The sequence below is a fragment of the Rhodamnia argentea genome, chromosome 1 (assembly GCF_020921035.1).
Source record: "Rhodamnia argentea isolate NSW1041297 chromosome 1, ASM2092103v1, whole genome shotgun sequence".
Taxonomy (NCBI): Eukaryota; Viridiplantae; Streptophyta; class Magnoliopsida; order Myrtales; family Myrtaceae; genus Rhodamnia; species Rhodamnia argentea.
In genome coordinates this window covers 2,355,941-2,382,670 of record NC_063150.1, presented here as the reverse complement: position 1 = coordinate 2,382,670, position 26,730 = coordinate 2,355,941, and the positions used below count along the sequence as shown (strand labels likewise).

The following is a 26,730-nucleotide window of genomic DNA, read 5'->3' as shown; positions in this document are numbered from 1 at the left end:
GGAAAAGCAATAAAAAAAATTGTAAACTTATTGCATTGGAATCAATTTAGTCATAAACTTTTCAATTGTGACGATTTAATCCATCCTTCAGAATTATTTCCGTCATAAACCTTTCAATTGTGACAATTTAATCCATCCGGCCAATTTAGGTCGGATGGATTGAATTGGTATCGCAAACGGCCAATTTAGTCCCACACATGTTCCTATCGGTACAATTCAATCAATCTTGCTAATTTAGGTTGAAAATCATCGACGCGAATACCGGCAGTCTTACATGGCACAACCGACGCTAACGTGGATATTTTTAACAATTTTTTTCTCTTTTTCTTGCCATTGGGCATAGGCCATGGTCGGTCGCCGGCCATCGGCCTCTTCGGGCCACGCTTGGGTGACGATGCAAATTTGGTAGAGCCACCCTTGCTGGCCATTGATTGTTGCCAAGGGAAAGAAAAAGAGAATAAAAAAAAGGAAATTTTTTGAAAATTATAAAGAAATGCCACGTCGTTGTCGGTCGTGCAACGTAGGGCAGCCGGCTTCTGCATTAGCAATTTCCGGCCGAAATTAACCAGCTGAACTGTATTGGTATCAATATGAAAAGGTTTGAGACTAATTGACCCAATTGAAAGATTTAAGATTAAATTGGTATCAATGCAATAAATTTAAGACTTTTTTTTTTAATAGTTATCCCAAAATTAAGGCCTAGAAGTACTAAGCCTATTGCTAGGAAGACAAGACCGTGATAGCTGTGCTCGCACCGAGGTCGAACCCAAAATGTGATTTCTAGAGTTTAGACGACAGTGGATGAAACAAAACTCTTCATTTGGAAAGACAAGTTGTAGTAAGAGATTCTAACCTACTAGGCAATGGAGAATACCTCCCACTAAATGACGACGGAATAGAAAACTATACGTGAAGACTATCATTTAGAAACAAAATGTAAAAGCACCTTATGGAACGCTCGTTCACGATTAGACGTTGAAACATCCAATCATCCTGAAAGCAAAACACCAAGACCTGCCAGATATTTTTAGAAACTGGGATCGAAGTGCTTGTCCCAAATACTCCCAAATGGATCTCAACCTCGGCCCCTCCACAAAGGGGAAGGACAAAATCTCGACCCTTGCTTTGTTTTTTACTTGCACGACTTTGACCTTTCAACGAGCGCACATGAGATCCCTCCGCGCCTCATTTATATATTAAGCATATACCCGTCAATGTCGATGCAGATTTGGGCCAGGTCGAGATGCACGACTCGTTCAAGGCCGAGTACCGTGGAGACTCTCTGATTTCACGACCTGCGTGATGAACAGGACCGGTCGCGACATAGTTAACACGCTCAGGTTTGATTGTTTCATCGCACGCAAAGAGACTCAGTCTTGTTTCAAGAGTGTTATCGAGTGCCCGAAAAAAGTTGAATGTCAAAGCCTCTTAAACAACCCGACTAGTCCCGTGGTCCGTCGGTGAGATTAGAAATTATTGAGTACTGGCCGCATAAGGCGCTGTCCACACCCGTGACCCAGCCTGTTGTAGATATTGAATATTGACCATATCAAGGAGCCAAACGATGACCAAGACCAAGCTCGTGGACATTTCATATTATCGTTCGCAATGCTCGGAAACAACGTTTCGGTTCATCTGGTTTCCTCCTCTTCGCCTGCAAAGCAACCACATTGGTGGATTTTCTCTGTTAGTGCCTCTTCGGAAGATCCGACCCGACAGAAGCACAACAATGGAAGAGCATGTAGGCAAGAAATCAAATCAACTGGCGCCTTTCGTCGTTCTTGCAGCCGTCACAGTCCTAGCATTTGCTTTTATGTGGGGCGTGTTGTTTAAGAGGAAGAAAACAAGCACAGAGCACAATCTGGATGAGTCGTGCGCTGCTACGGACGACCCGCCACCGGCTGCACCGAGGCAAGGGATCAATTACGAGGTGTTCTTGAGTTTTAGAGGACCCGACACTCGCAAAAGCTTCACCGATTGCCTCTACCAGGACCTGGTTCATTCCGGGATTCGCACCTTCAGAGATGCAGAAGAGCTCCGAGTTGGAGAACACATCGGTGACAAGCTTCATCAAGTGATCCAAAACTCGAGGATCTACATACCCGTTTTGTCCAAGAACTATGCCGATAGCGAATGGTGCCTGAGCGAGCTTGCACAGATGGTGAAAAGCAAGAGAACGTTGGCTCAACGACAGATATTTCCCATCTTTTATGACGTGAAAGCCTCCGATGTTAAGCTCAAGACTGGCACATACAAGAGAGCTCTCCACCAACACGAGAAAAAGTATGGCTCTAGAACAGTCCTGGAATGGAGGGAGGCTCTTATGGAAGTATCGAAATTGAAAGCATGGGAAGCAAAATCTAGAGGGTAATTCCTGATCGACTCTTGTTTAGCCTTTTTCTCAGTGATCAGGCTTGCGAATTTTTTTTATAGTTTTGCGTCACTGCATTATACAACTGATGATTCTGTTAATTCATCCTTGCTTTTAGCCTATGTTAAATCAAAGATGTCGATTACAGCATTTTAAAACGACACACCCCATAGTAGCCTCTTGCAACTGTAATTTTATCTACCATTGTAACAAGAAACCATTCGGATTGATGGATTTATATCAGGATCTGGAAAGAGTAGTTCAGGGCCGTACTTTGACAAAACTCAACACGGCATGTTTTGGGCAGAATTATAGGCACAAATGACAGAACTAATGTACCTTATGCGTTACAACCTAAATGTATAATCTCCCTTTCTGACTTATTCTTCTGTTACAAATTTCATGTTTGTTGCAGACATGGAGAACTCATAAAGTTGATTGTTCAGAAGGTTTTGACTGAATTGAAGATCAATTATCTAAATGTGAGTGATCATATAGTGGGAATTGATGATCCCGTTGAACAAGTAACCAGGTTGCTAGAGGCTGGTTCAGAGGGTGTACGTATGGTTGGAATTTGTGGAATGGGAGGGATCGGCAAGACGACTCTAGCCAAGGTTGTCTACAACCGCCTTTCTTCTCATTTTGAAAATTGCAGTTTCATCGCTGATGTCCGGGAAACAACAAAATCCCGTGGTCTTCCAACTTTACAGAAACAACTAACATGTGACATCCTCAGTTCTAAATGCATAGAACCTCTTAATGTAGACGAAGGGATCAACATGATCAGAAAAAGATTTCAGAATAAGAGAGTTCTCATTCTTCTCGACGATGTTGACCACAGGGATCAACTCAAGGCACTAGCAGGAAAACATGATTGGTTTGGTTCAGGAAGTAGAATTCTAGTTACAACAAGAGACAGGAGCATCTTTAGCGCTAGAAGGGAAGGTACCCCTGAAGTTCCAGATCACTATGAAGGTGACTGGATCTATGAAGTCCCCGAATTAAACCGTGCACAAGCTTTGCAACTATTCAGTAGACACGCCTTCAGAACAATCTCTCCTCCAGAAGACTACATGACCCTGTCAAAAGAGGTAGCCCTCACCACTGGAGGGCTTCCTTTGGCAATTGAGGTCATAGGTTCCTTTTTGTGTGACAAAAGCAAGGCAGTATGGGAAGGTACTTTGAAAAGGTTGAAAGATATCCCACATAAGGAAGTTGAGAAGAAACTGATGATAAGTTATGAAGCATTGGAAGACGAGCAAAAACAAATATTTCTCGATATTGCGTGTTTCTTTAACAAAAGCAACAGAACAAATGCTTTTTATATGTGGGATGACTGTAAATTATATCCAGAGTATGGTATAGAAGTTCTTCTCCTAATGTCGTTAGTTAAAATTGGAGATAATGATGAGCTATCCATGCACGATCAACTTAAAGACCTTGGTAAGGAGCTCGTTCGCCGTGAGAATCGCAAAGATCCCGGGAGACGTAGTAGGTTGTGGATTGACAAGGAAGCACTAGATGTGCTAAAAAGTAAGAAGGTAATATTTGACTTCATCCTCAATGCTATTTACTGGATAAGCTACTTGTCTTCCTTCCTTAACCGTGAGTTCTCTTTCTCATCATGAGACATACTCCATGTTCACAGGGAACAGACGCCGTCGAAGCACTTGTTTTGAACAATTATACTCACGGTTCTGATACTGCCTTGAAGATTCATAATTTCACTTGTGGAGACTTTTCAAGCCTCTCAAATCTAAGATTTCTCCAAATGCATAGTGTGAACTTTGTTGGAGACTTCGAGCACCAATTCTCAAATCTAAGATGGCTTTCCTGGAAAAATTGTCCTCCAGATTTTCTAGCTACTAATTTTCATCCTAGAAATCTAGTGGTCCTTGACCTGTCATGGAGCAAAATAACAGAAAAGTGGAAAGGCTGGAAGCAGATTGATGTAAGTTGTTCAGGAATAAATTTTGCTGTCTATTTTTGCTATGTTTCATATATTCTCTCTGCTTCATCCATTTTAATAAAATTTATATGCAGATGGCCAAGAAACTGAAAGTTCTGAATCTTTCCCATTGCAACAACTTGAGGAAAACTCCAGACTTATCAGCTTATAAAAGTCTGCAAAGATTGATTCTCCAAGGGTGTTCGCGTTTGTTTTATATTGATCCATCAATTATTCACTTGAAATGCCTCACTCATTTGAATATCCGAGGATGCTATTCTCTGAAACACAACTCCCGGCATAACCTAAGCTTTCTGGAGAATCTTGAAGAGTTCATCATGGATGGACCTTCTCAGAAAGATGACCCTATGCCGGAAAGTATGGAGAAGCTAGATACTCTAGATGCTACCCGTTGGAATCCAAGAGTATCAACGGTCTCACAAGTGAATCACAAGATCAACCCGAGAGAGTACACATCAAAGTGCGCTCTTCATCGACTGTCAACTAATTCCACATACCCAAGTAAGTATAGAACGTAACAACAATTTTAGAGTTTTATATGGTGAAGAAAATGATTATGGGTTGAAGATAAACTCTGATTGTCTGCTAAGCATATATTAACCTCTGAAAGTTTACTGTAGGCACAGGAATGACACAGTCTAGAGGTTTGCCAGGAGTGAAAGCGGAACATGAAGATTCGTCTTCAAACCAAGTAGAGTGGGTGGAGAGACTTCCAGAATCAGTGGGGTATTTGGAATCACTAGTTGAGCTGGATTTGTCAAGCACAGGGATTACCGAATTACCTGATTCGCTAGGTAACCTGAAGAATTTGAAAGTGCTGAGAATTGATGGAAGTTGCATAAGAAAGTTACCTGATGCTCTAGGAATGGCAGAGAAACTCGAGGAACTACATGCCTTAGAGAGTGAGAGCTTAGAGGAAATCCCTAGTAATTTTGAGTGCCTTCCCTCTTTGAGAATCTTGAGATTATCAGGAATTGCCATAACTAGAATACCTAAACTTCCAGCAAGCCTAACCAGTCTACAGATTGAATCAGGATCAACAAACACTATTCCTGATCTGTCGAACCTCGTCAATTTAAAAGAATTGGACTTGAATTTGAGGATATTTTCCTCTACAGAACCATCTCACCTTCTACAAACTCCCAACCCCGGTTGGATTGGAAACTTATCCAAATTGGAGAACTTAAAATTGTCCCTTTCAAATATTACCTCCCTGCCTACATCTTTAGGCTCACTTTCAGGTCTCAAGAAACTTGAGCTCTGGTCCTGTGTAAACCTCAAATCCCTTCCACTGCTTCCCACTAGTTTGACAGAGCTATCCATCAGAAATTGTGTATCAGTAAAAACATTACCATCACTTTCAAATTTGGAGAACCTGTTAATATTTTCTCTCATCGACACACAGGTGACCAAGATTGAAGGATTTCGGGGTTTAGTATCACTCAAACATTTGGATATACAAAGATGCAAAATAGATAATCTCAAAGGGCTCGAACAACTGACAAATTTATCCACACTGAAAGTTTCGACCTGTGAGTTCCTCCAGAGAGTGCCAAATTTGTCAAACTTGCTGAAATTAAGGGAGTTGAGGCTACTTCATTGCACAAATATGTTTGAGATTCAAGGTCTTGAAGAATTAGGATCCCTGGAAGAGTTGTGGATTCAGCATTGCATGTCTTTGCAAAGATTGCCAAACCTATCAAATTTGAAGAAGCTGAAAGTTTTGAATGTATCCAAATGTGAGAAGATTCACAGCATTTATGGAGTAGAGACATTGAATTTGCTGAAGGATCTAACTGTGTATGGATGTGAGGCAGAATTTTCGCCTAATGTGTGTCTGGCAAAAGACAGAGTTCTCCAACAGCATTGGCAAGTCAGGGGGCTTTTCAAGAATCTGAGTTGGTAATGGCATGAACACCAAAGGAATCTCAGTTAACAAGGCTATTTGGAACCTTACATGGTACTTCTTTCTTGCCCTCGCCCTTAGTGAGCATTATCATTTTTATCTTCAATTAATTGTTACAGTCTTGCGTGTAGTTTCCTAAAATTACTCAAATGCTAGACCTGGAAAGTCAGGTTCTCATCTTGATAATGGGCTAAACTAACGTAGATAAGGAGTTTGCACAGCACAGGATGGGTTGGGTATCTCCCTGTGGCTAACAGTTTCTCACATTTTGAACTGGAAACCCACCTTGTCTCTTTTCAACCAGAATTGACTGCGACTGCATAAATTTTGGGTTATTGTGCTTTTTGTTATTAAAAATCTATGTGAACAAGAAAAAATTTAATATACCTACTAACTACTGACATAATCGATATACAAAGTAAATAACAGAGTAGAGCACATCTCATTTGTTGATGACAACAAATCAGTAAGACACAATTCAAAACGTGACATCAAGAGATATAAAACTACAGCAAAACTGCTTGAACTCAATTTCGAAGTTTCTCAAGTTCATTTCTCTTATCCTTGAGCTCAATTTCAGTCAAATTGGTTCAAGTGTAGTACACGAGAACTAACATAAAGAGATTTGGTCCTAGGTATAAAATTCTGAATGCTCTTAACATTTGCAACATTGTTTCACTACTAAGGGTTTTTGATGCTTCTTTACCTGAGTTTATAAAATCAAACTTGTATAGTGAGATGTTCACATTTATGAAAATTAAGTCATACGGCGAGCATCAAAATCAGAACTCGAGTGGCTAATACCTATTGCTATTCTGGTAACTTGACATGGATTAGGATAATTTGAGGGGTCAGGGTTTTGTGTGCTGTTTCATAAAGTCCGAAAAGTTTTTGCTTAAAGCTTCCACTTGCTAAATGGTACTTGACAATTAAACACGATAGTTACACAACCATCAATTTTGAGTCCAAAAGACGAACCATGGAATAAACCATGAGTATTTATTTGACTGAAACAAGAGCCATAGCTTCAACAGCTACTTGTGTTTCATGTATTCTTCTTCTCCACTTTTCCCGTATACTAAGCAAATAGAGTTACAAAAATCTGACATCAAGAAGAAAATCTGAGTCCTGTTTCGAAAAGCTGTTTTTGTTTTCACTCTCTTCTACAACACTTCATTGTTTTCACTTCGCATCTACATCAAAACGTGTTTAAAAGTGTTAATGAAACTTTTCCAGGAACGAGAAGTTGTGAAGATATGCTTCTATCAACATCAAAATTATAAAGGCTATTCTTTTGATATTCCAACTGTCTATGTTCTCATTTGAAATAAAACACTGAAACACCAATAAGATTTGTTCAATTTCATATCATTTTTGGAGACATTTTCCCATGATTTCGCATGAAAACTATTTGGTGTTTAACATATTTTCTAAGCCATTTTCATTCTCGATGTAAATTAAATAGAACATTTATGTGATGCAGGAACTAAACAGGGTTTAAGACATTGGTTGGTGAATTCTCACATGTCATTGACAAAGATGTTAATTTTCAAGTACCAAGTACTACAGGCAAGACAATAATCTGATTGAAATCAAGCTCAGGAATTTAGAAAAGTAATAACAAAAATCTAGAGTTGGGGATCAAAGTGCTCAACTTCAAACTTCAGAGACTGACTACCTCATGTTCCATTCAAAATAGTTCAATGGTTAAATAAAAGGAGATTTGACAGAGTTTTACTTTACATACTCAACCATTCAAGACATGAGCATTTTAAATTTGATTTTAGCTTTGAAATTTCGATTATGTTTTTACAGTTTTCTCAATGTAAATAAAAGGAAGAGCTACTAATATGTTGTCTGTCTATAAAAGGTGATACAAGGACAAGGGAAAGGGCACCCCACCACAAGTTAAGGGGCACACCAGAACAAGCCACAATAGTAGGCTAGACCTACCATGAAAGCCACTCACTGTAATAATTCCACACAACATATACAATGCTACAAGAAGAGCCTCCATATAATCCTAGTAAATATACTCACCAGGAAATGCCTTCTGGTTCCCTGATGGAGTGGATGACTTCTCTTGTTCTGTCTCCAAGAGTCCAACACTCTATCACATATGCTGATAGACAGAAGAGAGAATCTTGTGACATTGTACCCACAAGATGCCAACTGTAAAAAGCCACTCAAAAAAACATCCCCATGGTTGGCACACTCCCAGCCAAATGAAATTAAAATGATGTATCTAAGCGGAATTTGCGGAACATGGACCAGAAAAATTACTGCCCCATCCCAGCATGTCTCGTTGAAACATTGGTTTCTTTCTTTCCAAAATGAGCAATTGAGTAGTCAATTTCGCTTCTGAAACAGAAGACTGAACTGGTCTAACACTGAATTATACAGGGTATGATCTTTTCTATGCAAAAAGTGAAGGAGAATGAGACCTTGTGTTAGTCTGTTTATGAAGTATTTCTAGCAGGCAGTACTAATCCACAAAATTAATCAATACTAGCAAGGCCAGCTAAGTGAGTAATCACATCCTCGAGGCTAGAAAAATGAACTAAAAACTTATCATGAAGTTCTAAGGAGCTAGCCTCGGCCTTCTCCCACAGGGAAAGACCATCAGAAATGGCCTTCAAACCACTCTGCAGCAATTCAACACCCTTGCTGATCTCATCAGGAACCTTCCTCTTCTTGTTTGACCTATTTTCACAAATCACATCTGTTCTTTCGTGCCTAGTAGCTTCCATGTCAATATTTTGACTCTTTTGAGTTGTGACCTTAAGGATTAAAGCCTCTTTCCTGAGCATCTGAAGCTGCTCAGTGCAGGGAAAAGTTTTAAGAAGGGCAACTTCTTTCTCGAGAAATTTCTTGAATTCAGACATAAACCTTTCCTCATTTGCATCATTTCCTCGCGATAAATCGTATGATAGAGCAGCATTTTGTGGCACAAATCTCCAAAGCTGATTGCAGGAGGTTCTAGCAGCAAAATGTCCAAATGCTTTAATTGCCAAATGCGTGAGAGCCCAGTGCTGTTCTCTTAGTAACATATGATACAGCTCCCAAATAGCACAGCTCTTCGGAAATTCATCTCTTTCTTCCATTTCTATATGACCAAGTCCTGCCATGAAAAGAGCCAAATCAACTTTGCACTGGTACAACTTGGCATCAGCTGCCAATGGCCTTGTGATAAACAGGTTTTGCAGCTTCATGATGACTTCGTCCATGCCATTACATGCATATAGATGTGTCATGTTCGAAACTATCGCCAGTGTTTGACCCAAAAGCTTAAGGCAAATGTCACTTGCCACATTCTCTGGAGAACGGGTGCAGCTCTGTAGAATATCGGCTAGGAACTTGAGTGTCTTCTCATCAATGTCAGATTCGGCAATCTGGCTAAAGAATGGAAGAAAGTTCATTCAGATTTCAATGACAGTGACAATTGCTACTTAACCTGAATTCTCCAGGTCAAAAGGTGTTGTTAGAGTTCAGTGATCATGCAGAGCTGGAAACCAATTGACAAAATTTGTGTTTCGCTGCAAAGGGGAAAAACCTCATAAAATGAACTAAAAGAATCTTCCATTGAACCAAAAAGGAAATAAAGTAATACTAAGCAAACATTTAAAATTGAGCCCAATGAGGAAAATAGGAGAACAGATTTGTCAAGAATTGAAGAATGATTTTGTGAAACAGCCCTTCCTAACTCATAGAAAAGGATCAACTCCCATTGCATCCTGGTACTAATTGTATATAGAATAGATCTGCTTCTCTTTGTTAATACAAATGAGTCTCATTGATTTAATTAGCCATTCCTTGCCCTTGCATGATCGACTATCTCAGGGGCAGGCAAGGAAGGACGTGAAATTCTGAAATTCTTTTTCCTTTCCACAGGACTAGGAGATTAGATCTGGCCATAAGAAGAATGCCTGGCTAATAAATAACTCCAGATGCCCATTAGGTTTAGGGAGCTCGGCGATAATAGCTCCTCTGCAAACCTTGTGATTGGAGTTAAAAGGGCCAACCAATAATGGCCTACAGGCCTTTATGGGAAGAGACCTGGGAATAGTTGTGGAACAAAATAAAAATTGCAAATTCATGTAATGGATGCCACCGTTTTAGTTATTATTCCATAAACATTGGCAATATAGTTGATGCATGTTTTTCTTATGATCGGAACTTCTCTTCCAAAATGCAAAGGGACTTACAGAGATGGCAAAGAAGCACACAACACAAAGAGTGGAGCCCCCAGCAGCCTAGAAGGGCAAGTGCTGATGAGTGTGCCGCTAAAACCTCCAATGAATTCATCATAGTCACTGGTTATCCTTTGTTTAGCGATGCCTCTCAAGTTGTCCGAAAGCAAATTCAGCGAAAAACCTTCCGCGAGCAAGGCTACAGTCATGACTGATGAAGACAGAGATACACCACCACTAGTAACAAATTTATAAACCCTGTCTGCCACAGATGTTGTACCACAAGAAACCAGCATACTTATTGATCTGGCCATTCTTCTGAGGGAAGAATCATCAACAAAAACAGCTTCGACAGAAGCCACGGATTTGAGACATGAGCAGAGTTTATCAATAACATCATTTACCACATAGGTTTCAGCATAGCGCATCATAAAGCACCACAGCTCCATTATAATCTCCCAACAAAGAACGTGAGGATGGAAGAAGTTGTCAAGCAAGAAAGCCTCCACTTCTCCCCATGCTGTACTTGAGGAGGCCACAATCATGAAAGACTTGAGGGAATGTATAAGAGAAGCAAAAACAGTCTCCCATACCAACTCCGGGGTCTTCTTAGTACCATATAGTTGGGGTACTGACATTGAGAGGATGCAAGGATATACTTCTTCATGGACAAGTACGTCGAAAAGCCATCCGAGCTTTCTGGTTATCCCGAGTCGTACATCTCCTTCGATATCGCGAGAAGATCTCATGAGACAAGCAAGTAACAGAATCCGGCCAAGCGAAGGTAGTCTTGTCCCAAACATAACCTTGGAGTTCGCAGAAAAGATTTTATCCACTGCCTTTGTGCAATAAACATTATTTGAGTTCTCATCGATATAGATCTCTTCACTGAACAAACAATCCAGTATTTCAAACTTCATCTCCTGGCTTACTTCATCAGAATTCAGCAAGGAGTTGAACAAATTCATGGATGTTTGATCCAACAGTTCGGACAATACCTCACTAGCGATATTTAGGTGCTCTTCATGGCACATTTGAATTTTCAAACTTGCGATCATCAGGGCACAGTGTGTTAACTGCCTGTGAACACTGTGTGAATGACATGGATACAGGGAGGCTATTTTCACAACATTAACAAGGTAAAACTTTACAGGAACAAATGACCGTCTAGCTTCTGCTTGAGAAATAGATTCCTTCAGCAAAGACCAATTCTCAGCTGCACATCTCAGAGATTCATTGGCTAGTGAAATAAGAGTCAAAATAATATCCGCTACATTAAAATTGATTTCTAGTGCTGCTTTTCCTATCTGAAGAAGTGTGACAACACCTTTCCAAGTGACATTCAGAATGCTTACCAGAGTTCCACCACCACTTGCTGCAATAGTTCCCAATTCGCACAGCTTTTCTACTGTATGTTTAGCCATGTTAGCAACATAATTTATATCACCTGCCCCTTCTGCATCCATGGTACTCTGTTCTTTCTCAGATCTTGCTCGCAAATGGTTCCCAGATTGGCAATAATCTTCGCATAATTTTACAACCCAGTTGATGACTGTATGTGCAACCTTCACTATTTCTGAGCTAACGGATTGGATTCTCTGTATCAAACATGAACAAAAACATTTTATAAAAAATGGAAAAATAAAGGCATATGCTTCCCCTGTTCCACATGAAAAGAATAAAGAGAAGAAATCCATGTTTTCAAAGTTTAACCTATCCGAGAATTTGGAAATAAGCCCCCAAAGTATATAATCTGCAGTTGTTGAATTAAGAATAGAAACAAGATATGAAAGAGATGACTGGAAGGCAATACTTAATACCGTAAATAAGTACCTCAATTTCCAACAATGAATCTTTTGTTAAATTCAGTTGTTCCAATAATGAACTCTCCACAACGTTCATTAGTGTATCGTCCATTAGCGAAGGATGCTGCACCAAAGCAGTGAAGCTTGCACTGCAGAAAGTAAGTACGTCTAGAAGCAGCTGCACTAGAGAAGTTAAGAATGTCAAAAATAGAGAAAAGCATTTGACCAGAACGTAAAGATACATGATAGCATCCAACAGTAATACATGAAGCATATTTTTCCCCAATTTCATTTAAGGTCTTTTACCTAATGAGAGAATTATTAATGCAGAATTTCTCCTTCCTTCCACTGCACACAGGTTTCAGTTGCCAGAGCCATTCACAGTTATTCAAGCAGGGATTTCCTACTATAAGTTTAAGATAAGATGATACTGAAGTAAGATAATCTACTCAACATAAAGTCAGTCAAACTTTTAGCCTCATCTTGTACTTTGTCTAAGCTCCCAACCCAATCCCAAACAATACAAGCGCAATGACGAGACAAGAGCCAGCCTCGACTGCCACTTACCCCTGCTTGCAATTCCCAACTCCAGCCCTCCCCACTCCCCACTCCTCACACCAAAAAATAGAGAAAGCTGTCTTCTACGCCTAGCAGTATTGCATCTTTGGTAAGGAAGATGCTAAAGAGAATCAAGTAGCAACAAGAGATAAGTTACCCCATAAAACATCTTGCAATGTTCTTCTTCTTGAGACTCCTCCATTGACATAATTGTCATCTGTAGATGCTTTTTACACCAAACGCTTGCCTGTCATGACATTAATAACATCACTCACTATACAAAATTTCAAAGAAGTGTTCACTCGTGTGCACTCACTCACACCATGCTGGTTTGTGACAGCATGCAAGGCATTCTTTACTTCCTAGGTGGGAGTTGGGTTAGGAGCATCATAAGAAAATAAAACTACCTGGGCCCCAAGAGTAAGGAATGGTGTCAGGCCGCCACATAAAGTAGGCTTAAGGAACTTTGTTGCCACCTGTATGATTGCTTTGTGTAATATGCACTGGGTAACATCCAAACAAGTGTAGTCCTCCCAAAATGTCCAGATTGTTGTCAAGGTAAAGATCATGATTTCACAAAGACAAGCATGAAAATATTCCCATCTGTTTTCTTAAAGAATTCCAGTGGATCAAAATAGTCATAATGCTTGAAGGAAAAACAGCTTGCACATGCTTTAGTCCTTCAGTCCTTCCATAATCCAAGCACTTCTCAAGTTAAAGGCAAAAAAGGCATTAAGATAGTTTACTGGAATCAGTCAGATGCACTGAAAGACTGACTAGTCCTTTGGAATATCACGCGTATAAGGACTAAATGGATGTTGACATATTCATCTGCGAGTTCTTTGATTTTTTGTTTGGAGACGGGGAGGAAAATATGGGGTGGGTGAGGAAAAATCACATTTTCCCTCCAATCTCTCCGCATAAAATATTTAAATTTTCTGAAATTTTCTACAACCACCTCTCATTTTCTCTCCCTCCCTTCTGTTCCAAACAAAGGAATGTCAAAAATACAAAGGAACATTTTAAAAAGGGGTTGAATGTCAGTGGGATATTTTAGTCCTAAGCCACTAAGCAAAGAGAAATAGAAGTTTCATTTACTCTTTTGCTCATACCACAGACAACTAAAGTGCTATGTCATTGGATCAGCTGAAGAATAGACTAATAATAATGTTTTTTTTTTTAGAATATAAAAGTAGAGAACCGGGTCAAGCGAGAAGAGCTGAGTCGTGAAAACTTACAACAGTGGCTTAAAAGCACCTTTCACTCTACAAGCTAAAAAGCATTGATTTTTTTAAAATTCTCATTGACCGGCTGAATAACACAATCTAATATAGCCTCCATGTACAATTTGAAGCATGGAGATTTACTCGATGGCTCTTGATATCGCATTGGTTGAAAACAGATAAAATCTTCACTAAAATAACAAATCCCATATCAACTAGATCACTCTCTGCTAAGTACTCTTTGAGAACCGCAGGTACAGCAATTAACTAATGAAGTCCTTTATTTCTTTCTTCCAATTCGAAACATTAACTTTGAGATGTTCACTATGTGCAAGCTATAAAGAGGAAAAGACACATCAGTGGCCTTGCGAGTACTGTATTTTCCTTCTCCCAAATATGCACGCTAAAGTGCTTATCCAAAAAAGAAAGGTGTCTATCAATGTACACAAGAAGTGGTATACTGAAAGATACTACAGCACTTTTGTTCTTACTCCCTTTTAGTGATCATGTCTTCTGCACTCTCAGACAACTTATTGTACCAGACAGTAGCAACAAACACATTGGCGCCTCACCATAGTAGCTTTTCTTTTGTAATTAAATTAATCTGTATTGCTCAGAACCAAGGAAACATGGGTTGACTAGACCCATCACAAGCCAGCTAGCACCATAGTTGTTAATAATACTTCTAATAATGCAAATACAAACTGGTCAATGAATATCCAATATAATCTATCACACACATGGCTCATTTCAGAAAATCGACTCTGCACATAATTTTCTGATCAACCCGGAAGCTTTTACTTGAGCAATGAGTAAAAGTAGAGCAAAAGGAAAAGAAGCAGCAGAAAACTGCAATGAACAAGGCGTAGCGCGCTACCTATACAAAACTAAAATTACCAGAAGAATGCACTCGATTTATCGACACAGAGGAAAAGCATTCCGAGAGGGAGCTCTTCTGGATCTCATATTCATCCCCAAGACATTCACCCAAATGTGCAAAATAATACATCATACCAGACGTCCAAATTTGCTAATTCAAGAAGAGCACTACATCATTCATTGGGATTTGCTACCAATCAACTCACTCGAATAAAGGACAAACGGCACTGTGCAGATAGTTTTCGATATAGATAATAAACGATTTGATATTACAGCCACAGCTTCATATTGCAGTTTATTCCAATTCCCCTTATTCTCTCAACATCACTAAGCAAAATGACTGAAAAGAAAAGAAGAACACTTGGTTCAGAGGATACAACTAGGCTTTCGACAACGAAAGCTATGTCAGATCTCTCACGTATTTCCAGTTCACCGAGCCCAGTGATAAGCTGAACCCGAGTCTCGACGACCTGCAAATGCATCAGTATTAAATTATACACGAGAAACAGTTGCAATCGCTAAAAAAAACAAAGTCTATGCGGCTTCCCAAGGAGTAATTAAGTTCAACATTCCATTTCTCACTTAGTTCCCACAACAATTCGGAGAATCACTAAAAGGTGCTTCCGAAAATCAAACGATGTTCAAACCGCTCCAAGTTCAACCATTCATAACCCTCGCTCGCGACACACATAACCTTCGAACTTGCCGATTTTCAAACCGACCAGCATTGACTGAACGAGACAACAATCACGTAACCAAATGACCGCAAAAGAAGGGAGAAAAGTACTAATCGGTGCGAAAAATGAGATCGATGACAGAGTTCGGACGCAGAGAGCTTACATCGTAGGATTTGATGGCTTCGATGGAGCGTAGCAACTCGGCTCTCGAGATCTCTCTCTCCATTCTCTCTCAGGCTTGCTTGCTCACTGCGTCTCTTCTCCGCAATCACATCACTGCGTCTCTCCTCTCAGCCATATTTCATTTTCCCGCCATTGGGAACTGGGAAGCGCCTTCGTGTGGATTGACCCGACTCCCGCCGACAGACTCGAACCGGTCGCCCATCCGGGTCGGCTAACCCAAGGCGAGATTGTTTATTAAGAAATACCATTCTTATAAAAAAAAAAAATTGTCGAAAAATGCCATTCTTGTTGTAAAAGTAAGCGGCGATCTTTGGAATCAACTCAAAAACATAACACCAGCTTGAAATATGAGATAAGAGATAAGTGGGGAGCAAATGTTAACTCTTTTTCATTGCCTCAACAAGTTTACAAAAGCCTCTATTTATAGGCTAGAGGGTATATTACATTGGGAGAGGAAAAACCGCTCATGAAATGTGAAAAGTGCAACATCAATCCATATCAATGTACATCAATGTATATCAATGTATTTGTAACATACATTGAAAAAGGAAATGGTGAAAGGTGAAACATCTACATATTATTAATATATTTATAACACTCCCCCTTGGATGTTCACCCTTTTATTATATACTGTTTAAACCGCCTCATTAAAAACATTGCCAAGAAAAACCCAGTGGGACAAAAAACTCGGCGAAAGGAAAAAGAGTACAGTGTGTATAATACTCCACCTCATTGTAATAGTCATTGCACGTAGGTCGCCTCATTAAAAACCTTTAGCAAGTAAAAACCTTATGGGAAAAAAAAACTTACAGAGGGAAAAAGAGTACAGCCATAAACCTTCCGGGTTCCATCCTTCGAGGATGGTTAATTTACTCCCCCTGATTGAAGTAATCGCCTAAGTCGACGCATCCCTATTCCATATACAAGTTTTTCAAATGTAGAAGTAGGTAGGAATTTAGTGAACAAATCTGCAAGATTGTCACTAGAGCGAATTTGATGAATATATATTTCACCTTTTTCTTGAAGCTCATGTGGATAAAATAACTTAGGTGAAATATATTTAGTTCTATCACTTTTGACAAATCCATCACGCACTTGTGCAATACAAGCCGCATTATCCTCAAAAAGTATAGTGGGGGCATCATGAATTGAGGATAAGCCACATGAATCTTGAATGTGGTGTATCAAAGTTCTTAACCAAACACATTCTTTGGCGCTTTCAAATAATGCAATAATCTCAGAATGATTTGAGGAAGTAGCAACTACACTTTGTTTTACTGACTTCCATGAAACTGTCGTACCTCCACGGAGAAAAACATAACCAGTCCGTGACTTGGCATTATGAGGATCAGACATATATCCAGCATCCGAATATCCCACCAATGTTAAATCTTTGTTTTTTTGGTAAAATAAACCAAGATCAACAGTTCCTTGAAGGTAACATAGAATATGTTTAATGCCATTCCAATGTCTTCGGGTTGGATTGGCACCGTATCTAGCTAGAACATTTACTGCAAATGCAATATCGTGTCCGGTGCAATTTGCAAGATATAACAATGTTCCTATGGCGCTAAGGTAAGGAACTTCGGGTCCCAACCTATCCTTGTTTTTTTCTTTAGGCCTAAATGGGTCTTTGTCCACTTTAAGTGAACGTACCACCATTGGTGTGCTGAGAGGATGAGATTTATCCATGTAAAATGTCTCTAAAATCCTTTTTGTATAATTAGACCGATGCAATAAAACTCCTTTTGGGAGGTGCTCGATATGCGAGCCAAGACAATACTTGGTTTGACCCAAGTCTTTCATTTCAAATTCCTTCTTTAGGCAAGAACGAGCTTCTTCAAGCTCTTTTGGAGTTCCAATTATATTCAGGTCATCCACATATACGGATATGATGGCAAAACCATTTGATAACATTTTTATGAACACACAAGGATATATTACATTATTTACATATCTCCGCTTCAGGAGATAATCACTTAATCGATTGTACCACATACAACCCGATTGTTTAAGACCATATAATGATCTTTGCAATTTGATACAGTACATGTTGCGATTTTCATTCTTTCCCATCCGGGGAATTGAAAATCCTTCAGGGACTTTCATATATATATCGGTGTCAAGTGATCCATATAAATATGCAGTCACAACATCCATTAAGTGCATATCTAGATTCATACTTACTGCCATGCTGATCAAATAACGAAACGTAATATTATCCATTACGGGAGAATAAGTGACATCAAAGTCTAGACCGGGTCTCTGCGAAAACCCTTGGGCAACTAGTCTCGCTTTATATCTTACCACCTCATTCTTTTCATTGTATTTTCTTACAAACACCTATTTATATCCAACGGGGATAACATCTTTGGGTGTTTGGACAACAGGTCCAAAAACACAACGTTTATTTAGCGAGTCTAGTTCTGCCTTAATTGCCTCCTTCCATGTATTCCAATCTGAAAGCTTCTGGCATTCAAGAATGGATTTTGATTCTGGATCCATATTATCTTTTGAGACAATCGGCGCTGCTGAGGAGGCAAATGAGTCGTCGACGACGCTTGTAATTCTATCATATCTCACTCCCGTGTTCATATAATTTACTGCAACCTCTATATTAACATCAACCAAATCCTCATCGTTTCCCAAATCAATAGGATTTGACCGTTCCGTATTATAGGAATTGTTATTTGGGGCAGCTGCACTAATTTCACCGGGATTGCTTTCCTCCGCAAGAGGCGCATTGGGTGACTGAATGTTTTTTCTTTTCCGCGGATTTATGTCTTTAGCCCCCGTGGGTCATCCACGCTTCCGGCATTGACTAGGCTCATCAGACATTTTTGGTCCTAAGGGGATCTCCACTTTAGGTGGTGCGTTTTCTGCATGAATATGGGACTTAATCACCCCTTTATGATCGGTAAATGCATCGGCGAGTTTACTTGCTAAATGTTGCAAGTTAATAATCTTTTGAACTTCAAGTTCAGTCATGCTTGTATGTGGATCAAGATAATTCAATTGATCTTCTTTCCGGGAAATTTCACGGCATTCTTTAAGCTTCAGGCTTTCTCCCCCTAATGCCGGGAAATGTGCCTCATCAAATATACAATTAGCAAACCGGACAAGAAACAAATCGCCCGTCCGGGGCTCCAAGTATTTTATAATAGATGGAGCTTCATATCCCACATAAATACTAAGTCGACGTTGAGGCCCCATTTTGGAACACTGTGGAGGTGGTATAGGAACATATACGGCACAACCAAATATTCGCATATGAGAAATATCAAGTTCACATCCACGTACAAGTTGAATCGGGGAGTATTCATGATATGCAGTGGGTCGAATTCTAATCAATGATGCAGCGTGTAATATCGCATGTCCCCATAAACTAAAAGGTAATTTAGCCCTCAACAACAACAGTCTAGCAATCATTCTCAAGCGTTTAATTAAAGATTATGCTAGGCCGTTTTGTGTATGAGTATGTGGCACTGGATGCTCCACGTCCATTCCAATGGCCATACAATAGTCATCAAAAGCCTTAGACGTAAATTCACCAGCATTATTTAACCGAATCTTCTGAATCGGGTAATTAGGGAATTGTGCACGTAATTTAATTAGCTGAGTGAGTAATTTTGCGAAAGCCATATTACGTGTTGACAACGGGGCAACATATGTCCATCTCGTTGAAGCATCAATCGGGACTATGAAGTACCCGAAAGGTCCACATGTAGGGTGGATAGGCCCACAGATATTTCCTTGAATTCTATGCAAAAATATAGAAGATTTTACCCTTACTTTAGTATGAGACGGCCGTATAATTAATTTACCCTCAACGCACGCATTACATACATAATCAGTGGGTGAAGGGAGCCCACGATTTGTTAATGAATGTCTAACTGAATGTGTTAATATTCGGCGCATCATATTCGACCCTGGATGACCCAAACGGTCATGTCATGATTGGAAACCTTCTGGGTTTGTGAACTTCAGGTTCATCGCAACATGTTTATTACTCACATTTATGTAAGTATAATACAACCCGGAGGAGAATGATGGTAACTTTTCCATAATTTATTTTCTGTATCCACTCATCTGAGTTAGATACAAGTATTCTTTACCACCTTCGGTCTCGGTTTCAACGTGAAACCCATTGGAACGAATATCTTTAAAGCTAAGTAGGTTCCTTTTAGACTGTGGGCAAAATAAAGCATCATTAATAAAAATTTCTGTGTCCATTGGTAATATTACACGAGCTCTTCCGGAGCCTATAATTATATTACTATCGCCTGAAATAGTGGTAATATTCCCTTCGCATTTTTTTAATGCCTCAAAGAACTTTCTCTGCTGGAGGATAGTATGTGTAGTACCACTGTCTACAAGACAAAGAATACCATTGTTCTCCTCGAGATAATTGCTCAGCATCATTGATGACTAACATAAAAGAATATGGAATGAAATTATAATATTAAACGTGAATATTATTCAAGAACTAAGAGAATACATGTGAATAAACATAAACTTATATATATTGCTTAATCTAAATCCAAAAAATGATCAATATCAAAAGATGTATTGTCAAGAGATGATTCTTTATCATCCATAAAGGGCTTGGTTGCAACATTGGCTTCCATTTTTCTCTCATCTTGTTCCCTTTGATAGAGGTCAACCATGTGCTTTGGGGTGTGACAAGTGCGAGACCAATGACCTGTAGAACCACATCTATGACAAACATTGCACCAACCTGGTTAGGTACTTCTGGACCTTCTTTTCTTTGTGGACCACGTTTAGGTCCTTGTGAACCTCTATCTCGGCTCTTATAAGGTTGATTTTTCAAGTTACGCCCTTTGCCCTTCCAATGCCAGCGACTCTTATTTTTATGACGTGCGACATGTGCTTCAGGCATAGGTGCAGATCCAGAGGGACGAGAATTATGATTTTGCATCAACAACTGGTTGTGCTTTTTTGCTACAAGTAGTGCAGAAATTAATTCTGAATGTTTTGAATAATTCTTTGCCCTATACTGCTGCTGGAGTACAAGGTTATTGGCATGAAAGGTAGATAATGTTTTTTCTAACATTTCAATCTCTGTGATCTGCTGGCCACAAAGTATTAATTGTGATACAATTCGGTGAATAGAAGAATTATATTCTGCTACTGATTTAAAGTCCTAAAAGCGTAAATTGATCCATTGAAACCTGGCATGAGGAAGGACCACTTCTTGTTGATGATCAAAGCGATCCTTCGGGGATTGCCATAGAATTGCAGGGTCCTCCTCGCTTAGATACTCGGCCTTTAAATCTTCATGTAAATGGTGGCGAATGAAGATAAGAGCCTTAGCCTTCCTGGGTGGGGTATAATTAGATTCTGGGAGAATAGATCGACTAAGATCTAATGATGTTAAGTGTATCTTGACATCAAAAACCCATGTTAGATAATTACTTCCGGTAATATCTAATGTTACAAATTCTCTCTTGGTAATGTTTGACATACTTAAAAAGAAAATGTAGAGATGTTAGATAATGAAGAGGTAAAGATGTGTTACCTCGAGTGATATCCAAGATTCTAATCGGTTCGTGCGGATAACGTGTTATAAAAGTAAACGGCGATCTTTGGAATCAACTCAAAAACATAACACCAACTTGAAATATGAGAGAAGAGATAAGAGAGAAGTGGGGAGCAAATGTTAACTCTTTTTCATTGCCTCAACAAGTTTAAAAAAGCCTCTATTTATAGGCTAGAGGGTATATTTCATTGGGAGAAGAAAAACCGCTCATGGAATGTGAAAGGTGCAACATCAATCCATATCAATGTACATGAATGTATATCAATGTATTTGTAATATACATTGGAAGAGGAAATGGTGAAAGGTGAAACATCCACATATTATTAATATATTTATAACAATTCTTATATTTTGCTTCGCAATTAAGCCAATAATTGTTTGTACCGGTTACACATATGAACAGATAAAAAATATCTTTTTCGTGAGTGGCAATCTTTAGGTATTCATTGGCCGACTCTTTCAAGCGATGTAAAGAAGCATTTTTGTTAAAATATTATTCAAATTGCTTATTTTTCACTAAACAAGCAGAACTATATCAACAATTAGTGTGTGACTTGTAAAAGAAAAAAATTAAAAATTTCAAATAAGAACTTGAAGTGCCCTTATTTTCTCAAATAAGAAGGACTTGAAGTGGACAAATAAATTATGATCAATGGCATTTTCATCATTTACTTGTCGTTTATATTTTTTCCTTTTTTTTTACCCTCCCTTCTCGTCGTTAGCCGGTCTCGGGCAAGGGCTGCCCAGTGCTTGGAGGGCGAGGCTGGCCTTAGCCAAGCCCTCATAGATGGAGGCCATCGCCTAGGACTGGCAATAGGCGAAAAGGAAGGGAAAAAAGGAAAAAAAAAAAAAATGGAAAAATGGAAATAATATAAAAAAAAAACGAAAATATCCTTGATTAGGCGTTTCTTTGCAATAATGATGACACTTTAAGCTCTTATTTGAAACAAAGTTCACTTCATGCCCTTATTTGAAATATTTTTTAGAAAAAAAGATAGATGGTTAATTTGCACGGAATTCGACAAATTTCAATATTCAATTTTAGTTTGCATATTATTTAATATACCAACTTTTTCTATTTAGTCTTTTCTTTTTGTAAAAAGACAAATTAGTTTTACTAATACCTACCATTGCTCTTGCTCTTTTTGATTCCCTCGCTTTTCTACTTTTGACTACTCTTAGATTTTGTGGAACTTAACACAAAACACTTAAAAATAGATTGCAATACTCAAATGTCAACGGTACAAATCTATGTAGTTTATTAATAACCTTGTTAAATTTAATTTTTTGTTCATTTTTATATTTTCCACCATCGCTAATCCTTTATATCATTTCCCTTATCAATAATCTCCATGTTTGGCAAAAGTTCAATAACCCTCACCGTCGTGCGCACCCCGACCACGAGAGGGCTGGCGTTTGGGCACAACCGGGCGGCCGAGCACCGCTTCTAACTTACATTTCTTAACTTTTGTCGTTAATTAATTTTTTCCACATGGCATCGCATGATCTCTAAACATATAAAATTTATGTCATATCGATGATAACATCGTATCAGCAATTTAGCGGTATTAATGATAAATAATCGGAGGCCTTTTCTTGTGTTAATTAAGTAGGTCTAGAAAGAAAATAAGTCATCGAAAATGATTTCAAAAGTTCATCAGAAAAGAAAACATGATTCGATTCCCTTTCCGTGAGAAACTACTTTATCCAATAACATAAAGCCTCAAAAAGGCACATCTCAAAGGTTCACTTCACTCCGTATTCCAAATAGCCATCTTGACCCACTCAGTGCCATCCCAGCTAAGGTAGCACCCATCCTCTTTCGCCAACCAAAGCACCTTACCGTGGCCCGCGTCCCGGCTCGGCTCGAACGCCACCCACCACGCGATCTTCCCCGTCCACCCGGCCGCGCAGTAGGAGGGCGTATTCTCCTCGGTGGTCCAGCCGCAGCTCTGGCCCGCGCTCAGCGCCTGATCGATCACGACCGAGTCCTTCGAGGTGCAGTGTACGTGCATCGCGCTCGTGTTGCCGGGTAGTTCGCTCGTCACACGAACGACGGGCTTGGCCTGCGCTTCGGTTTTGGAGATGGTCATCGATGCCGATAAGAGGGAAAGGAACAGGACGAGGGACGAAGTGGTCATCGCGGTCGCCGCCATGTTTGTCGTGGTCTCTCGCTAGTAAATTAGGTTCGGTCACGCTGGTTTATATAGCGCTCTGAAAGAATCAAATGGAAAAAAGCAAAGATTTTCCAAGGGTGGCTGCGAAAGGATTTGTTTCTCTTTCGGACTTTGAAATTGCATTTTTTGGTTGGTTTGTTTCCATGTCCCGCCGGTCTTACCCTCAGGGCAATAATTTTAGAGCAAAGATGGAGTTATATCCCTATGTTTAGTGAGAGATGTGGCAAGTAATTCATTAGGTGTTAGAGGACACAGCTTGTTTTAAGTTCAATGCTAACCAAAATTTGCCATATCTTTTGGTAAGCAAAACGTTTAGTAACGAGTCTTGACACGCCTAGCATTGTCGATATTGTGTGCATCAACTTGTCGAGCGTGTTGATGTTAGGACGATGTCTCGAATGTCGATAAATCCTGTAAATGGGCTTCATGTACTCTTTTCCGAATATGTAGAAATACATAAAAAAAAAAATTCTCTAATTCACTTTTCCGCATTCTTCTCAACCGGCTCTTAGAACATGAAATCTGGAACTATCGATTTGGTAGATTCCACGGTACCCTATACGATCCTCCCATTTTTTCATGAGCATGTTCCTGTCTAATTGTAGCAAAATCCTTATAATAAATCAGCTTTTACCCATCATTTACATGTATGAGGATGCGGTCCTTGATTTTCCTTTTTCCTTACGGTGATTTTCTAGCCAAAAAAGGAAAATTTTTCCCAAAAGCCTTAAAACTATTTTAATTTTGTCAATTCAATCTTAAATCTTTTTCTTGTTTTATCAATTAATCCCATCCGATCATTTGTGGGCGAAAATAGCCGACGTGGATGCTCGCCTGTCTTCGATCTTGATGTAGATAATATTTAATAATACTTACAAAAAAAAATTCGAATGCTTGCCGGCAAATGATCGATGTCCACATGAGTGATTTTCTGGCCACAATTAGTTAGATGAACTCAATTGGTAAAACGTGAGAATATTTAAGACTAAATTGACAAAATTAAAAAGTAAATGACCAAAATGACCTTTCTGTGTCGAAGAAAGAAAGAAAGATCCACAAAAGGAGAGTAACGAGAGAGAGAGAGATGATTCCTCTTCCGCCGCCGGGCGCGAGTTCTTGCTTCCCCAGCGCGGCGGCTCAAGGGCTTCAGATGTACGGCGCGGCCGCCGGCCACCACGAGGACATTGGCGTCGTGGCCAACTCCTCCATGGACGACGACAACAACCCGGCTGCTGCGTCGACCTCGGCTGCGGATGCGCACTCCAACTCTCTCCTATACAGCCTCTCGCTCCTCAAAGAGAAGGTCCACCAAGTCCAGTCCCTCATCTCCGTCCTCGTGTCTCCCCCGCAGATTGCCGGCCAATCGGCTGCCACGGCCTCGATGGCCATGGCGAGCATGGTCACTACAATCCAAGAGCTCATCGTCGCCGCCTCTTCCATGATGTACGCTTGCCAACAGATGAGCAACGCCTCCGCTTCTTCGGCAGACAACGCGACCGCCCATCAAGAACTGATTCAGCAGCAGCAGCAACACCGAGTCAAACCCGTCGGCCACCACGGAGGGCTATTGTCCCATCACCACTCTCAGCCCACCGGTATTTATGCTTGCCGGCAAATGATCGATGTCCACATGAGTGATTTTCTGGCCACAATTAGTTGGATGAACTCAATTGGTAAAACGTGAGAATATTTAAGACTAAATTGACAAAATTAAAAAGTAAATGACCAAAATGACCTTCCCCAAACGCTAGCCGCCAGTAACATTTTATAAGGGAGAGAGAGGGACTCCCTACCCCTCACCATTTTCTTATGTTGCTTTGATCTTCTTCTTTTTCCTTTTCTTTGCTTTTCACCCATTTGGGAGCTTTTCTATTCCGATTTAGCCTAGATTTGAAAGTTTTTCTCTCTCACTTTGGGAGATTTCTATTCTAATCTAATTTAGATTTGGGATTTTCTGCTTGTATATTTTTGAGGATTTCGGTCTTTTCGGGTTTCGTTGGTGAACAAGTTCAGTTTCAAAAGAGATAAAAAAAGGTTTCGTGAAGATTTCGCTCGTGTCAAATCGACGCCCATTTAATCTTTTTACTCTGCTTAATGATGGTGTTGGGGACGCCAAACCTAAGCACATATCGCCGAAAGGCAAAGCCATAGCAATGGATGGAGTTCTCGGTGTATGCTCATTACTAAAGACATATTTGATGATCGACCGCCAATTATGGTGTGAAGAAATCAAAGATCTGCTCTTTGAGTGTATAACCCTTAAGCTTGTTTGTTCCGATAATTTCTCTTGCTATTTGGAGTTTGTTTCGTTCTGAAGTTACTTGAGATGTATTTTAGTTTGCAGTTGAATTGCGATATTTCTCGCTTGTATCCCGAAAAAATGAATGAAATGAAATGTTACTTTTAATAATAATAAAAAAGCCATTATTTAATAAAATGATAGCACTTCAGGCTATTATTTGAAACTTTCCCAAGAAAAAAAGACATATAGTTAATTTGCAGTGAATAAGACTAATTTGAATATTCAGTTTTGATTTGGACATTATTTAATATACCAACTTACTAATTTCTTTTTGTAAAAAGATAAATTAGTTTTACTGATACCTACCACTGCTCTTGCTCTTTTTGATTCCCTTGCTTTTCTACTTTTGACTACTCTTGGATTTTGTGGAACTTAACACAAAACACTTAAAAACCGACTGCAATACTCAAATGTCAATACTACAAATCTATGTAGTTTATTAATAACCTATTTAAATTTATTTTTTTGTCATTTTTATATTTTCTGCCATCGCTAATTTTTTATATCATTTTCCTTATCAATAATCTCCATGTGTGGCAAAAGTTCGATAACCCTCACCGTCGTGCGGACCACAATCACGAGAGGGCTATTGTTTGGGCATGGCTGGGAGGCCGAGCACCGCTCCTAACTCGCCTTTCTTAAGGTTTGTTGCTAATTAATTTTTTTTCACGTGGCATCCCATAATCTCTAAAAATATAAAATTTATGTCATATCGATGATAATATCGTATCAGCAATTTAGTTGTATTAATGATAAATAATCGGAGGCATTTTCTTGTGTTAAGTAGGTCTAAAAAAAATTACACATTGAAGATGATTTCAAAAATTCATCATAAAAGACAACAAGGTGCGATTCCTTTTTCATGAGAAATTATATTATTCAACAACATAAAACCTCAAAAAAAGACACTGTCAAAGGTTCACTTCACAG

At 39.4% G+C, this 26,730-nt stretch overlaps 2 protein-coding genes across 6 annotated transcripts; one reads left to right on the top strand and one right to left on the bottom strand.

The window, feature by feature from the left end:
- The first annotated feature begins 1,573 nt into the window (after positions 1-1,573).
- Positions 1,574-10,243, top strand: LOC115743368 (disease resistance protein L6-like). 3 transcript variants are annotated; one of them, XR_004015674.2, is made up of 6 exons: positions 1,574-2,367; positions 2,787-3,912; positions 4,020-4,322; positions 4,415-4,841; positions 4,961-6,300; positions 10,138-10,243. XR_004015674.2 is itself a non-coding variant. In XM_030678115.2 (5 exons), the coding sequence occupies exons 1-5, from the start codon at positions 1,730-1,732 to the stop codon at positions 6,244-6,246; spliced, it is 3,780 nt and encodes a 1,259-aa protein (XP_030533975.1). In that variant the 5' UTR covers positions 1,574-1,729; the 3' UTR covers positions 6,247-7,057. The 3 variants fall into 3 exon arrangements, 1 of the variants encoding a protein (XP_030533975.1); XR_004015673.2 differs by lacking the exon at positions 10,138-10,243 and adding an exon at positions 7,731-8,379; XM_030678115.2 differs by lacking the exon at positions 10,138-10,243 and having other exon boundaries at positions 4,961-7,057.
- On the bottom strand, positions 8,572-15,965 carry LOC115743370. Of its 3 annotated transcripts, none has more exons than XM_030678116.2 (7): positions 15,742-15,965; positions 15,279-15,371; positions 13,207-13,341; positions 12,957-13,046; positions 12,270-12,419; positions 10,452-12,034; positions 8,572-9,642 (listed from the first exon to the last, which is right to left on the bottom strand). In XM_030678116.2, exons 1-7 carry the CDS (start codon positions 15,802-15,804, stop codon positions 8,745-8,747), a joined length of 3,012 nt encoding a protein of 1,003 aa, XP_030533976.1. In that variant the 5' UTR covers positions 15,805-15,965; the 3' UTR covers positions 8,572-8,744. The 3 variants fall into 3 exon arrangements, with proteins under 3 accessions (XP_030533976.1, XP_030533977.1, XP_030533978.1); XM_030678117.2 differs by having other exon boundaries at positions 13,207-13,329; XM_030678118.2 differs by lacking the exons at positions 13,207-13,341; positions 15,279-15,371; positions 15,742-15,965 and having other exon boundaries at positions 12,270-12,424.
- Between the last annotated feature and the right edge of the window lie 10,765 nt (positions 15,966-26,730).